Source organism: Pyrgilauda ruficollis, unplaced genomic scaffold (assembly GCF_017590135.1).
Source record: "Pyrgilauda ruficollis isolate IOZ18807 unplaced genomic scaffold, ASM1759013v1 scaffold79, whole genome shotgun sequence".
NCBI classification, from domain to species: domain Eukaryota; kingdom Metazoa; phylum Chordata; class Aves; order Passeriformes; family Passeridae; genus Pyrgilauda; species Pyrgilauda ruficollis.
Genome location: NW_024529821.1, coordinates 5,525,808 through 5,540,780, shown reverse-complemented (window position 1 = coordinate 5,540,780; position 14,973 = coordinate 5,525,808). Strand labels below are relative to the sequence as shown.

General features: G+C 51.9%; 1 protein-coding gene across 1 annotated transcript in view; it reads left to right on the top strand.

Moving 5' to 3' along the window:
* Nucleotides 1–6: 6 nt before the first annotated feature.
* EPHB1 (EPH receptor B1) overlaps nucleotides 7–14,973 on the top strand; it is a 79,340-nt gene continuing 64,373 nt past the window's right edge. The window contains exon 1 of the mRNA XM_041486891.1: nucleotides 7–210. Within this exon, the coding sequence (XP_041342825.1) occupies nucleotides 153–210 (58 nt within the window). The 5' untranslated portion in view covers nucleotides 7–152. The remainder of the gene's footprint in view (nucleotides 211–14,973) is intronic.

Sequence of the window (14,973 nt, the reverse complement as noted above, 5' to 3'; positions counted from 1 at the left end):
GCGGGCAGCGGCACCGGCACTGCCACCGGCCCGTCCCGTCCGCGGCCCCGGCCCGCCCTGCCCCGGAGCCACCCGGCCCGCGGACGCACCCCCCATGCCCGCTCACGGCCGCCCGCCGGTAGCGGCTGACGCCTGCGGGGCCCGAGGAGGCGATGGCTGCGGATCTGGTGGTGCTGCTCTGCCTGGCCGCCGCCGCGGCCGCCGTGGAAGGTGAGCAGCGACCGGGACTACCGGGAGCGGGTGGGATGCTGAGCTGAGGGTCTCTGCGCCGCCCGCGGCGTCTGCGGCTGGGAGCAGGCAGGGAGCGACTCCCCCGCCGTAAGGCACCGGCTCCGGGCTAGATCCTGGCCCCGTGGCCCCGGCCTCTTGTGCCAGCCCGGGTTACCCGGCCCGCGGGCGGTGCTGGCAGCCCGTGCCCTCGGCAGGGGAGCCGGGGATGGGGGAGAAATCCCGCCCGCATCCGCGTGGGGGGGGCTCCGGCTGGGCTCCCCTTCCCTGCGGAGCCCTGCACGGTGCCGCGGTGGGGTCACCTCCGAGGTCCCTTCTGGTCCCCGGCGCCGCGGCGGGGCCGTCTCCGGAGTCCCGTCTGGGTCTTCTCTGGTCCCCGGGGCCGCGGCGGGCCGCCTCGGGGGCCGTGGAGCCGCCTCTGCCAGCCCTCCTCGTCGCAGCCCCGGCGGAGGAGGGATGCGCCAGGAGCCGTGGGCAGGTGGTCTCCGTTTCTGGGGATGAACTGAGCCGGGGAACGCTTTGCCCGGCCGTGGAGCCACGGAGCAGGTGCGTGCTCGTCCTCTCAGCACGGTCCGTGCCGGTGGGCTGGGATTTTGTCCCCATCTCCCGCTTGGTCGTGGGATTTGCTGAGCAGCAGGAAGGCGCCTGCAGCCAAGACCCAGGCTCCGGGCGGTTGGCCTGGTGGGACAGCCCGCCCGCCCCAGCCTTGGTGCCGTGTCGCTGCTCCGTGCCCGGTGTGGCTCTTGATGTATTTATTGCTTCGATTATTTTCTCTCTTTATTTGCCACCTTTTTTGCTGGTACAGCAGCAGCTCGTGGCAGGGGCTGCCCAGCGCGGAGCGGTGCTGCGGGCAGGGACGTGGTGCATGGCTCGGCTGTGAGCAGCGAGAGGCGCGGTGGGGGACATGATGCTCGGGGTCTGAAACCGCTGGGGCTGGGCCCTCCTCGGGGGCTTTTAATGTGAGAATGCTGTGGCTGAACTGGAAGCTGATGGCAGGAGACTCCGGCTCAGCTCGGGCAGCGAGGAGCTGGTTCAGGAGCTGGAATGCTGCTCCGGTGCGGTTTGGCCACAGCTCCTCTCCGCTCGCAAGCACGGCTGCTGGATCGCGGCGGGCAGGCCCGCTCCGTGCAGCATCCCCTTCCCGCTGGCTTTTGGCTGGCACACGTGTTTGCTTTTCGTCCTTCTTGGGCTGCCTCATGCCATCTCTGTAGGAATACCTGGCGGTGGGAGTGCTGATGCCGTGCCGAAGCGTGATGCGGCGAGTGCGCCTTTGCTCGGCGGCGGAGCCGCACGCGAAGAGGCAGGACCTGTTAGCAGCGCCAGCTCGCAGCCTCAGCGGCTTGAGGCACTGCTGGAATTGCGGCTGGATGGGAGACTTCGGCTCCCTCCTGGTCCGAGGGACTCCTGGCTGTCACCCAGGGTGTTCCCCAGCTTGTCCGAGCTCTCCTCGGGAGCACTGGCAGAGTCAGTGTCCCTGCCCAGGACCAAACCTGTGGAGGAGTGGTGATATTTCTACTGTGCTGAGGAAGTTGCTTAGATAGCAAAGTAGTATCCTAGGAGAGATCTCAGATTTCAGGGAAAATTTTGGATGGGGAATTTCTGAGGTAGAGGAATTGAATCTGAATTGAATTGAATTTGGAGTTAAGGCGAGAGTCTAATGATGCAGTCGTATAAGAAAATGCCTTTTAATGGGGTTTATTTAAATCTTACTGGACCTCTTGATACAGAGGTTGAATTTGCTAGATTGAAACATGGTTTTCTCTAATAGATCTGGAGCATCTCCTAGGACCTGCGCTGCCCTGGGGTCTGGCTTTCCCCCTGGAGGTTCGGCGAGGCTGGATTAGCCAGCAGCCCTCTCTGACAGCACGGCAAAGCCACGGCTGCTGCCCTGCTCTGCCCTGGGCTGCAGAGGCTGCTGAGCCAGGCATGGCTCCCTGCATCCCAAATCAGCAACGAGACAAAAAGTCTTTTTCCCGTGATGGTCGGGGAGGCGTTTGGGGGTCTGGACCCGGCTGGAGGGGGAGGGGGATGCAGCTGGAGTCAGGGCACGGGCTGCCTCCAAACCACCCTCGTTATTCTCCATAAAACCTTGCTAACTCATTGCCTGTGGCACACGAACCTGGATGTAATAGAGTCACTTACCTGACTTTTTTTATGATTCCTTGATTTTTTATTAAATCCTGTGGCTTAGCTGACCCTTTTCTGCTGGACACCTGGACGCTTGTAGTAATTTATAAATTTTTTTTATGGCTTGCGAAGAGGAAGAAGGATGTGAGAAGATGACAGCACCAAATACTCTGTCTCTCCCACACCCTGCAATCACTCAGGAACCGCTCGCGTGCTCTCTCTCGTGTTAGCTGAACCAAATATAATCCATTTAGCATATAGAGAGGGTGGTAATGGACTGATGTTACATGTTTTAGCTCGGGTTGGGGCTGTTGGTAGGTCAGATGGGGCTGATGACCATTTCGGTGCAGCTCCTCCGTGTACTCTGTTTCACCTGCCTGGCCTGCTCACTTCTCCAGCATCTCCCTGCCTCGTGCCTGCTCTTTTAAAACCTGTGCTTGCAGCATCACGATAAGCAGAGCACAGGAGGGAGGTGGAAAGCTCTGCTTGGGGCTGGTGAATCCAGCTTAGTTTTCTTCCCCTGCTTATCCACCGGCTTCAGAGCTGCTGCCTGGGAGAGGAGCAGGGATGGGGTTTGACTGGAGAGCTCCGTGCTCCGTGCCTGCCCTCTCTCCTCCCTGCTGGCTCAGGATGCACACATCTGTTGCAGGCATCCTTTGGGCTTCCTGTGCTTCTGCCAGGCGCCGGAGCGGAGCCTGTGCCGAGCTGGGAGCTTCCCTGAGCACCCTGTGGGCTCCCACCTCTGGCCCAGCTGCTCCACCCCGAGCTGAGCCCTTCTCAAGGAGAAGCTAGACATAAGTCTTCAGGAGGGAATTTGCAAATGCAAGTGGTAACCTTCATGGGAATTTGTAAGTGCCACTATTCAGCTGTCCGTTTACTCTTGCTTTCTTTGCTCAAACTAACTGAGGGAAAAAAGAAAGCCCTAAGGGAAAACCCCTTATTCTTGGCATGATGAGTGAGCCCAGATCTCTTGTCAGCCTGAAGGGAAAGTGTTTTGTCAAATCATGGAAAAGGGGCCTGACACTCTAGGTCCTTGTGTTGCTTCTTTTTTTTTATTTTGACGAATTCCTGGTATCTGTGCTCATGGAGAAGGTGGGGACTGTGTTTTCCTGTTCTTTTGGATATTGGAGAGTGCTGCATGTTCTCCCACGTGTTAAGCAGCCCTGACTGCTGTGGCATGAGCTGCCAGAGGGTTTGCTAGGTGTCCTCTCACCCATCTTGGGTGCAGCTCCTGACACAACAGGATGGAATAAAACCCTTCCGTTGGCCTTAGAAATCAGAAGAAAATATGGATGTTGGATGATGAAAGAGGCTAAGTATATTTGTCTGGATCTGGATCCAGGCTACAGTGCTGAGTAATAGATGTTTCTAGCAGAGATGGGTTTTGTAAGCTAAAGAAATGCTCAGATTTGATGAAAAGGGGAAATGGTACCTTGGGCAGTGGGTAACTCGGTGCTCATCAGGTCAGCAAAGTCTCAGAGGCCCTGGTCCTGCTGCAGTGGGAGTGCTGTGGGATGAGGCTGATGGAGGTGATGCTCAGAGCAAGGCTGAGGCTCCTGTGGTGTGTGTGCACTGCCCTAGCTGAGTCCAGCCAGCTCCAGGGGGGCTTTTTTACCTCTCCCAGCTGGGGGTACCCCTAGCTCAGCACACATGGAAAGGACTTCCTGCAGAAACCCCAAAACTGTGTGATGCTGCCCAAAGGGCACCGTGGTGCTTTGTTCCCTCTAAACAGACAGCGTTGGTGTGAGGAGACATTTAACAGCACACGAGGCTGGGTAAATACTTGGGGTTGCAGGAGGGAATGCTTTCCCCAAATATTCCTTAAGATTTGAAAGCACATTTCAATTTGACCTTGTTCTGCTGCAAACAGAGCTCTCAAGGGTTGATGCGCGCATCAATACCTGGGCAAGGCAAATGTTAAGGTTGGATGTTGGCTGGGTGGCAGTTTGGGAAGGAATCTCCTTCTGGAATGGTAGAAGGTTGGAGTGAACGTTGCTTACAGAAGTCCCAGGTTGGTGTGGGAGCAGAAGGGTGTGGAAAAGGATGGAGTGGTGGCAGAGTAGTGTCAGGAAAGAGCTGGGACCTTGGGTCGTCCCTGGACCCTGAGCTGGTTGTTGCATTGTTCAGCTTTTGGGGGTAAACCCACAGATATTCCAAAAATGAGCAGCTTGAGAGGCTGCCTGGGAGTGTGCAGGGAAGGGAGCGGACACACAGCGCATGCAGGCAGCAGGTAGAGGCAACACAGCCTGTTCCTTAGGGACAATGGGAGCAAACTCTTGCCCAAATCAGCTCCACAGCTTTCCAGATAAGTGGCAAGTGTGGATGGGCTCCCTCCTTCCCTGTAAATGTTGCTCACAGCCACAGCTGAGTTTTTGGAGCGCTTTTATTTTGGTCACCATCCATTTTCCCACCAAGTCACATCATGAGAAATAGTGAGAAAAACAGGACACGTGTTTTGTAGGCACAAAAGGATCTGTGCTCTATTTATTTATTTCTCACAACTTTTGAATTATTGAAGTGCGTTCAGGGGAGATTAACTTTCCCTGCTCAATATTTATTATTGTTTCATTTCCCTGAAAGTTGGAGCTACAAGAGCTTTGATGAATGGGCTGGAAGGTTCTGTAGTTTCTCTATGGCTAATCTAAATACGTCTGTATCCTTTGCTGAAAAGCTAATTTGTAATTTCCTATGGTAATGCTGCTTAGTGAATTATAATGATACACCAGGGCCTGCTTTTCATCCCAGCCCTCTGTCAGGGGAATAACGCTACCATTGGAAAACGGTGTGAAACCTGGAAACTGGCCATTAGTCCCCTAAATTTCTGGTCTAATAGCAGGAATCCAGAAAGCCTGTGCACCATCTGGTCTGTTTTTTCACCTCGGGGCTGGAGAGCATCCGTCTGCTCCCAGGTTGGTTCCAGGCACGGGAGGGGTGCCCTGTGCTGATGCCACGACCCGTGGGTTTGCGTCAGCGACCGGAGCTGGATGGTGCACGCAATCCCTGCTTCTGGAAACCTCTCCCACCACCCCAATTATAGCCAAGTGTTATCAGTCTTTTGAATAATTGAAGAGGCTTTCTGTTGAATATTTAATTACAATAATATTTGGTTAGCAGGGGTTGTTGGGCTCAGTTTGTGCAATTGAGAATTGCTGCAAGAAAGGCTGTTAAAGGAAAATGTTGTTGTCTATGATCATTGATTTATCTTTTTTTTTTTCTTTTTAAGCTAATCAGTTACTTAGTTGAAATTGGTTAATTAGCTCAGCTCCATTAAGATTCTTTGGCATTTAAACTTGATGTTTCTAAATAATTATAGTTTTGCCTGCTAAGCCCACAACCCAGGGTGACCTAATTACTATTAAAGCAAGACGTGCTTTGGTCTGGCTTTAATAAGTTCCTGCTGCGAGCCCCGCAGTGAAAAATCACAGAGGCAGCAGTTCAAAGGGGAAGGGGCTTGTGCTGAGCCCTGGACAAGGAAGATGAGTGTCCTTCAGCCTCACTTCTTCCAACTTAAACCAGGGATGCTCTTGGTTTGGGAGGAAGGGAGTCCCAGAGCATGCCATGGTTGACGTCTCCATATTGTGCGCTTATGTCACAATGGATGGTCACGGAAAGCAGTCGTTTGGAGGAGGTGAGTGTTAAGATTGGTTTTAGTTAATTGATGAGTGTTAATTTGCCTTTTTTCTCTTCTCAGTCATTCCCCTTAATAAGCAGGATGAGTCCTTTCAAGGTCTTTCTGGATGGGAGGAGAAAAAAAAATGGTATTAAGTTAATCTTGGTGATTTTTAACAGTATTAAGGTTATTTAGGTTATTACTAAGACCTAGTGGAGGTTGTCCCTAGGGGTTGGAACGAGATGATCTTTCATGTCTCTCCCAATACAAACCATTCTGGGATTCTAGGATTTAATTTATTTATTTATTTAAAATTTTGAAGTATCCAGGCCAAGTAATTAGGCATCAGCAGAGCCTCAGGTATGTGCTCATTAGTTAGTGAAGGAAATGTTTATTATCTGGGAAAGCATCCAGTCAGGGTTACTGGTTCCTGGAGCTGATGAAGCTTTAATTTGTTATGCATTGAGTAAAAGTGGGGGGTGGGAATAGGTAAGAGGCTGTGGAAATCCTCACTTCCAGGCTGTTTCTTGCCATCCTTCCTGGGGGTTTCATCACAACTTCAAAGGATTGTTTTATGATGCTCTCTCCTCAAAAGCCCTTCTCTCATCCCACCTGCCTCTCCAATGCACTGGTACCCAATGTGCCACATCCCAGCAGCAACTGGGAATCAAGCTTTGGATAATTCAAACCCAACCAGCATTTTCCTTGGATTGCTCCGAGCACAGCTGGGTTTTTGTGTCTTTGCCTGACTATATATTATTTTTATGAGAGGATGGGCAGCTTAGCCCACTGGATGCTCCCTGCTCCTTGCTCTGCTGTCTCCCAGGAAGCTCTGAAGTCCTGCAAAGCCCAAGTCCTGTTGCACATGCACGTCTTTCCCTCCCTTTCCCCATTTTCTTCCTGTTTGAAGGGCAGAGCAGGGGGATTCCTTTTTTTGCGTGCCCTGGGCAAGTCACCTTCAGCTCAGGGTGGGGGTTGCTTCTCCTTGAGCCCCAAAACCTGGGCAAGCAGGGCTGCTGTGTCTGCTTTGAGCAGCAGGTCGATGTCCCCGTGCTCCCTCTCTGCTGTGGGTGACCTGGCAGGCGACACCCAAAATGCAGCTGCCTGTGATGAGCCTGGGGGTACCCGGAGCTGCTGCTGGTCACTTGTGTCCTGCTGCTAAAACCACACCACGGGTGGAGGGATGGAGCAGGGAAGGGCTGTGTTTGAAGTTTTATGGAGGTTTTTAATTTCTTTTTCAGCGATCAGAGGCCAGGGACGGGCCTTTGATTACTCGAGGCCTCCGCTCGCTTCAGCCACTTCCGTAGCCACGGGGCTGGAGCCGCCTCATTATCAGCCTCACTAGGGCCCTGTTGGTATGAGGATAATTGCATTTTGCTCAAAAGACATTAAATCACTGCGGATCAGGCAGAGGGATGTGAATTACATCTTCTCCGGGAAAACTGGGAAGTCAGCAGAAGAGTTAAAAGGGAAACCCTGTCCTTAGGGGGCAGGAGGAGAATGGGGCTAGCTGTGGGGGGCTGCTCTGGGCATTCCCTGCCCTCTGAACGGGAGAAACCGAGAGGGAGACAGCCTCATGTACTGGAGGCAGTCTGGGGCTGACCTTGGTGTTTTCACCAAAAATCTGTAGCTTCTTATTTCCAAATGCCCAAGGAACAGGATGACATGTAGGGAGAGAGCATGAGTGGGGTGCTCCTGGAGTGCTCCGTTTGATGCGGGCTTTGCTTTTCATTTGAATCAAATGTGTTTGGAAGTAACAAAATTGTCAAAATTGTACTGTCACAAGTGCTTCTTGTAATGGTTTGACTAGTTCAGGACCTTTTCCTCCCATGGAGCTGGAGAGGCTGCTCCATAGGTGTGTTTGCCCTCACTATGTGGCCACTCCATCCCTGCTCTTCTGCTGTGATTATTTTTAAAGCAGTTTTTATTTAGTCCTGGAAATTATGGGCATGACCTGGCTGCAAGTGAGCCTGAAGCACAGAGCTCTTCCCCAGCCTGCGGAGTTTGGCTGAAGCTTTCCAGAAGCTCCACACAAATGAGTGAATCTCCTGGCCTTTGCTGCCTGTGCTTTGCTCCTTGAGTTGAAATTGCTGGTAGGGGTCTAAGATGTTTGAGCCCATCAGGCTCTCAACAGAGGCACTGTGAAGTCACATACAATGAGGTTATTGTGACCAAAGATGGACTGTAAAGTGGTAATTTCTGGTGTAATGAAATAAAGGAGGACCAGTTCTGTACTGTGTTTCCTGGGGAGGGGTGTGTGGCTCCTTGAGCTGTGTGCATTGTGCCAGGTAACCTCCCTCCTGCTCAGTCGAGCAGAGAAAAGCAGCAGCTGTGCAGGAATTAAAGGCATCAATGCCTTTTTCTTTGGACCCAGCTCAGGTCGAGCCCTCCCGAGCTCTGTCCATGGGCTGGCAGTGCCCCCCTGACCCCTGGATGCTGCAGCTGCCTTGGTGGAGGAGAGGAGGTGGTTGCTGGCTGATGGGAGCTGTAAGGGCACGAGCGAATTGTGTTCAGTATCCCTCTAAAACTCAGCTTTTATTCCCGTGCCGTGCGTGGGTTATTGCCGCGCTGGCGGCACTGCTGCGTGCCCACGGGAGGGAGGCTGCTCAGAGCCTGCCTCCAGAGCCTGCTCAAAGCCATGGAAAGCTGCTCCTTTACTTCAGTGGGCTGTGGCTGAGGCAGGAGAAAAGGGGCTGCTTCGAGAAGGATGCTCCCTCCAGCCCTGCTTTGTGTGCCAGCGCTGGGCTCCGCTTGCCAGGGCTGATCAGGGATGAGGAAATCCCTGCTTTTGCACGGTCGGCTCCTTAACTTGTGGGAAGATGGTCTGGCTACCTCCCACCAGTGGGAACCACTTGGCAGCATCCCTGAAAACAGTCCAGCTGCCTCCCACCAGTGGGAACCACTCAGCAGCATCCCCAAAAGCAGTCTGGCTGCCTCCTACCAGTGGGATGCACTCACATCATCCCCAAGAGAATCTTTTGTTAATAAGTCTCTCCAAATCCCTGGCGAGGGGGCTTGGGGAGTGATGAGTGGGTGCCCACCTTACCCTGTGCCCTGATAACTCCTGTGTTTTCCCACTCTGGACGCCTCCTAGCTGGCCTGCATGGTCACACCCATCTCCTGAGTCACCAGCCCAGTAGATTTTTGGAGGTGGTTTGCAGCAAGGCACGTTTTTATTTTGTTCTTTAAAGCTTTGCAGCATTTGGGGGAAACTGGGATGTCTTTGAACCATTTAAAGTATTCCTAATAGGTTACCTTGAAAGCTTTCTGCAGTCTTGAATGAATCAAAGTGCAAATGTTTATAATGCAACACCCACACAGGCTGGGAGAGGAATTTTATTAAGGCAGGAGAGTCAGAAAACAATAATAATAAAACATGTTTTATGAAGTTGGTGAGAAACTTATAAACTAGGTGGAGTTTTACAGCAGATGAATTTGATACAAGTTGTAAATTTGAATTCCCAGGCTGGTCCTCAGGTCCTGCTCTTTATTACCTGAAATAACATTCTCCACTTTTAATAGCTAGCTGCGGCAGAGCGAGCGCGGTTTTATCTTTCTAAATGATCCACCGTGCGTGTCTTACAATCAAACTTCTGCCCATCCTCAGGGTTCCAGCCCTTTCCTTGAGCAGCCAATTAGCAAATTGCTGCTTTTTCCTTTGCTGTTACAGGGGGACTTTGGGAATCCTTCAATACATCCCTATGTCTGGATTACTGACATTTTTTTTTTTTTTCCAGCAGAAACCACTTTATTTTCTGATAAGAGAATGTTTTGTTAATACATCAGCAAAAACGGACTGAAGGATGCTCTTGATAAATCAGTGTTTTGCAGTATCAACCTGCTGTGTTTCCCTGCTCCTGGCACTACTGGGAGGGATGGGGGCATTTGCCAGAGCATCGTTGTGAGGGGACTGATGGCCTTTTGAGGTATTTGGTGTCTGTTCCCATTTTTCTTTCCCACGTTGCCTTGAGAATCCCACTTTTCCCAACAGTTTCCTTGTGGTGCAGTCCAGGGACTGGCAAGGTGTCAGGGCATGAGGTGGCTCTGTCCATGTTCCAGGGTTGGCCTCCCAAGGGTGGCATGTGTTGAGTTCCTGACTCCCCTCAGTTCCGTCAACCCCTCCGTGCCACTTGGCTGTTAGCAGCTGTACCTGAGGAAAGGGTATAAAAATGGTTTCTCAGTCCCCTGTCCTGTCTGTGCACACACTGGCAGATTATTCCTCTTGAAAAATAAGTGATTACCTAAGTAAAGCATTCGAGCTAATGGCCAGATTATTCCTTTTAAAATGGGAAAGTAATTAGGGATGTTTTTTAAATAGGCTTCCCACCCTTGGATCTGCTGGGATTAGCTTATGTGGGTGTGTAAATATTTAGTTTCCAAGGACTGGTTTGTGTTTTTTTTTTTTTTTCCCTTTCTTTTTTTCTCCCCCTCCCCTTCCTTGAAGTAACAGCGGCGATAAGCAATAAAAATGAGGCAGCAACTGTTCTTGGACGCTTTTCCCAGCATCCAAAATATAATTGGGATTAAAGATGACCCTAAAAGGAAAACATAATTGAGGTTCTGCTGGTGTGATGCACCAGAGGTTTCCTCTGTGTGTGTGTAGAATTGAAGAGATGTCATTGGGTGCTGGGATGTTTGGGATGATGGAGAACAAGTCCAACCCCAAGTAAGAGCTGTGGCTGAGCGTGGTGGGCTTGATTGGATCTTCTTCCCATGGCTGCCTGCTAGGTGGAGGGAATTTTTGAGCTTGTTTCCCTGTGTGGAGGTCTGTCTTTAACATCCAAACAATTTAGACTTTGTGCACCAAGGCGCTTTGATGTTTGGCTTCAAAACCGCTTCTTGTTTTGAAACTTGTTGCAGTGCTTGCAATGTGTTGGTGAAGCTGGGAAGGCGAGCAAAAAGAAGCTGAAAGCAGAAGCAAAATATGCAATTAGATGCAAAAATGGTTTTAAGTGAGTGACGTGCCGGAGTTGCGGATTAAAGGAACGGCTGGAACCAGTCATTCACCAGTTCTCTTCAAGGTCTGCGTCCCTGGAGACTCCTGCAGCTGAGGAGCACCTTGCAAAGCCAGAGGAGGCCAAGTCTTGCATTCCCCCCATCCATGCAACGGATAAATCCCAAACCCTAGTGAGCCACCAGAAGAAAACCCAGCTCAGAAGAAAAGCTGCACAGCCCCGAAGTTGGAGCTGTCATTGACATGCCAAGTGGCTTTGGTCCCGTCCTGCTGCTGGGAGGTGCTTAGGAGATACTTCTGGGCCATCGTGCTTCAAATCTTCATGCACCCATCATTTTTCTTTCTGGCAGGGATTATTTATTGCAAGCATTAACCTAGAGCTGCTTTCAGGTGCCTCAGTCATTTTTTAAAGGCTGCATTTGTACTGTTCAGCTGTTTTTGGCAATTTGGGACTTTTTGTTTGCTTGCCTGCCTGCTGGAAAGTCTTCAGAGGTTGTTTAGGAGGCGAGGGGAGCCTGTGGATCCAGATTTTTTTTTGTTGTTGTTATTATTATTATTATATATTATTATAATTAAAACATATTTTTAGCAGCTGAAATTCAAACCCGTCTGGGTATTTATACAGCAAGATGTTTTGGATGAGGAATAGGCCAAGAGAGTCACGTGGCTGGGGCCAATGTGAAACAAAAGAATCCATTTATTATCCAGGCAGGAAATTTGTTCCTCGGGATGTTGTAGCTGCAGACATAATGATTTCATTTCCTCTGGTTCACCCAGATTAATGGCTTGTGCTCTTTTGTTTGTGTGCCTGTGTTATTCCTGCAGCCTGGCTTCCCCTCCCGCTCCGTGCCGGCGTGTGCGAACATGTGTGCGAGTGCCCTGGGCGAGCAGGGGGCACGGGGGTCTCCAGGCTGCAGCAGGGTGCCTGGGATGGTGGGGTGGGATGCTGGGAGAGCTGAGCAAGGCTCCAGGTACCACCTGGGGAATCCTTTCTGGCAGTGATGGATGACGTGTCTGGAGGTCTTCTCCTGCTGCATCTGTGGGGTTTTTCTCCTACTTACATTTCTGGGGTTCTTCTCCTGTCGTGGTCACCAGAGCAGTGAGAGGTGTTTTCCTGTGAAGGTGTGATGAGATGAGTGAGATGAAGAGTTTTAGACAAGTGCAAATGTTGAACTTGAGAAAGATGTGAGAGCAGTGTGTCTTCTCCACAGCAGCACTCCAGGATTTTTGTAGGGGTTGAGTACTTGGTGGGAAACCCAAACCTTTGCAGCCTCCCAAACATCAGGCCAGGAAACAGCCTCTTTCCCCAGGGAGCTGTGTTGATGCACAGGGAGGCAGGAGTTGGCCACATGGCTATGGGTGAGCAGCTCCTTCCTGGCTGTGTGAGTTGGCCTTTCATTCCAGGCTGGTCCCAGCCCTCACAGGACCACTGGCCATCTGGGGCTGGTAGTACTTACACTCTGTCCTTGATAAAAACCCAGCAGATCCATCTCTTTGGACACTCCAAGATTAGCAGCAGCCTTAATCACTCCCTTTCTCTCCTTCTGATTGTTTGCCTTTCAAAAGTGATGTGACAGGCAAACGGTGCCTTTGTGTTGCTGTTGTCTGGTGGGTCCTTGTGGGGTTTTGGCAAAGAACTTTTAATTTACTGTGTGCAGCATGACCCAATCTTCTGTTCTGGACTGATCTGGAGCAGCCTCGTGGAGTTGGAAGCACCCTTTTTTGATGAGGCAGCTCATCACAGATGAGCGTGGTGCTGCCTAGAATCCACCTGGAGAAGGATTGGTGACCGTCTTGCTGCACTCATGCCTGGCTCTTCCTCCTTTCCTTCTTTAGATGTTTTTACTCCAAAGTGGGGGAGGAGAGTTTCTTCCACTTTTTCTGGAGGAGGTTTTCTAGCAGGGACATAACTCGCTGAAGGAAAGCCCTCTTGGCCATCAGGGTGCATGTGGCACTCCTGCTACCATCTGTCTGGGGCCTTGGTGCACTGATCCCACCTTGGACACATGTTGCTTCTTCTTGCTTTTGTTCTCCTGAGCTTTTGTGCCATGAGGGGTGTGAGCCCACTATTCAAGCACTGCAGATGAGGGGAATGGGAAGCTGGTACCCTGTCAAGGCCTGGGTGCTTTCCTCCCACCTGCCTGCCCTCTGAAACGGCTCCTGTGTCGCCCAGGTGACAGAGTTTGCGAGGATGTGACAGCTCTGTTGCGCAGAAGATGATGAACAGTAATGAGACCCTGAGCACAATGTGCACTTAAAGTGATTTATTTCAGCAAGGAAACCACAATCAGGGAGGATGGGTCACCGTCATCAGGAGAAGAGGTGGGTATGGAGATGAGCTTCAGGGGAACTTTATCATCAACCAGCAATGCTTTAAAAATGAGCAGAGCTGGTGTTGCATGAAATGGAGCTGTTCTGGTTGTGCCGGGACCATCCCTCACCTGCAGCAGGTCGCAGGCACCTCCTGGGCTTTGGTCAGTGACTGGGCTGGCTGACTGGGGGACTTCTCCTTGGTTACCTCCTGCAATTGTGCTGAAGTTTTTTGGTGAGGTGTCACCCGTGTGTAAAGTCAGCATTTGGGAAGGAGACTGTCCTGAGGAGGAGGGGAAAAAATAATCCCTGAACCCGCTTTGGCGCGGCTCCCGGCACGCAGATGGCCGTCCTCATGCTGGAGCCTTTTCCCAGCTTGCGCAGGCGCTGGGGCTGGAGGCAGGGGTGTGCCAGGCAGGCTGGCTGCCAAGTGGCACCTCCTGCCAGCATCCTCCTCTTCCTCCTCCCCTTCCTCACCCCCAGGGCCCGTGGGAGCTGTGGCTGTGCAGCAGCTCAGCTGGGCACTGCAGCTTGCAGGATAAGCTCAGCCTAAGAATGGCGCTGAGCAAAATCCTGTGATTTAAGCTTGACTTAGGGTAGTGCTCGTGTTTCTTCCCTTCTCACAGAAGAGGCTCCTGGCATGGGGGGATCCCTGGTGCTGTCTCTGTGCTGGCACGAGCTGGGGGGCAGGCAGCTGTTTGCCCACTGCTTCCGGCACCATTTGGATGATGCAGCATGAGCTTACAGCAAAGGGTCCTGAACCCCTGTTGGTGAAGAGCATCTTCCAAGGTGATTACAGTTGCTCATCGTTGTTGGTGAATTTGGGCAAGGATTTAACCCAGCCCTACTGGCGTGTGGAGCTTGTGTGAATGGGTGTTTGGAAATCTCAGCAAACACTCACCAGACCAGCTGTGTGTGTACATACCTAAAGGTGGCTCAGACTGATAGGAAAGCTTTCTGGATAGGTTGCAGGATGGTTACAGATCCTGGCCGCTGCTTGTTTTGTCTAAATCTAAAAGTGGAGAAGAAAAGAAAAAAGGCAAAGCTGGGAGAGCCCAGGATGAGTTTCTAGCACATTTTGAGAATTCCAGGGCCCTTGTATGTGGAGCCAGAGCAAAGAACACAGCAGGGTCTGCTGATGGGGTGCTCTGCCCTTTCCAATGGACCGGTTGGCTTTGCCATGTCCCTTTTTGATGGTGGGGGTATTGAGTGGGTGATGGGCTTCTCCACCAATACATTCTCAGGGATGCAGGCAGAGCCTTCCCCCATCCCATCCGTGTCCTGACGGAGGCTTCCCTGTGCTGCCGCAGCCGCGTGCTGCTGTGGTGGCACAGATTTATTGCTCTTTGCCTCGTTTGCACTCCGAGCTGACTCCATATGGTGCAGAAGCCGGAGAGACGATGCTCGGCACGGCCGGCGCCGGGCTGGGGGGCGGCGCGGGAGCCGGCGCTTTTGCAGCTTGCTCAGTTTGAGGTTCAATATTTCCACCTCCTCCCCTTGACAGCTCTGCTCCCGCAGCCGCGGATGGCTCGTCACCTCCAGCACAGCCGGAGCATCCCGGTGCGATTCCACTCTTCTCCCCCGTGAGATCCCCTGTGCATGGGTGGACCAGAAATGCTATTTTTTAGTTCTTACTTACTCGTGAAATTTTTGGCTGGCCCCCCAGAAGGCTTTAGTATGCGTCAGAAACTGCGTTAAAAAATAGAGGATCAGTGTGGCTGCAGCTGGTCTGTGCTGGGGTGAA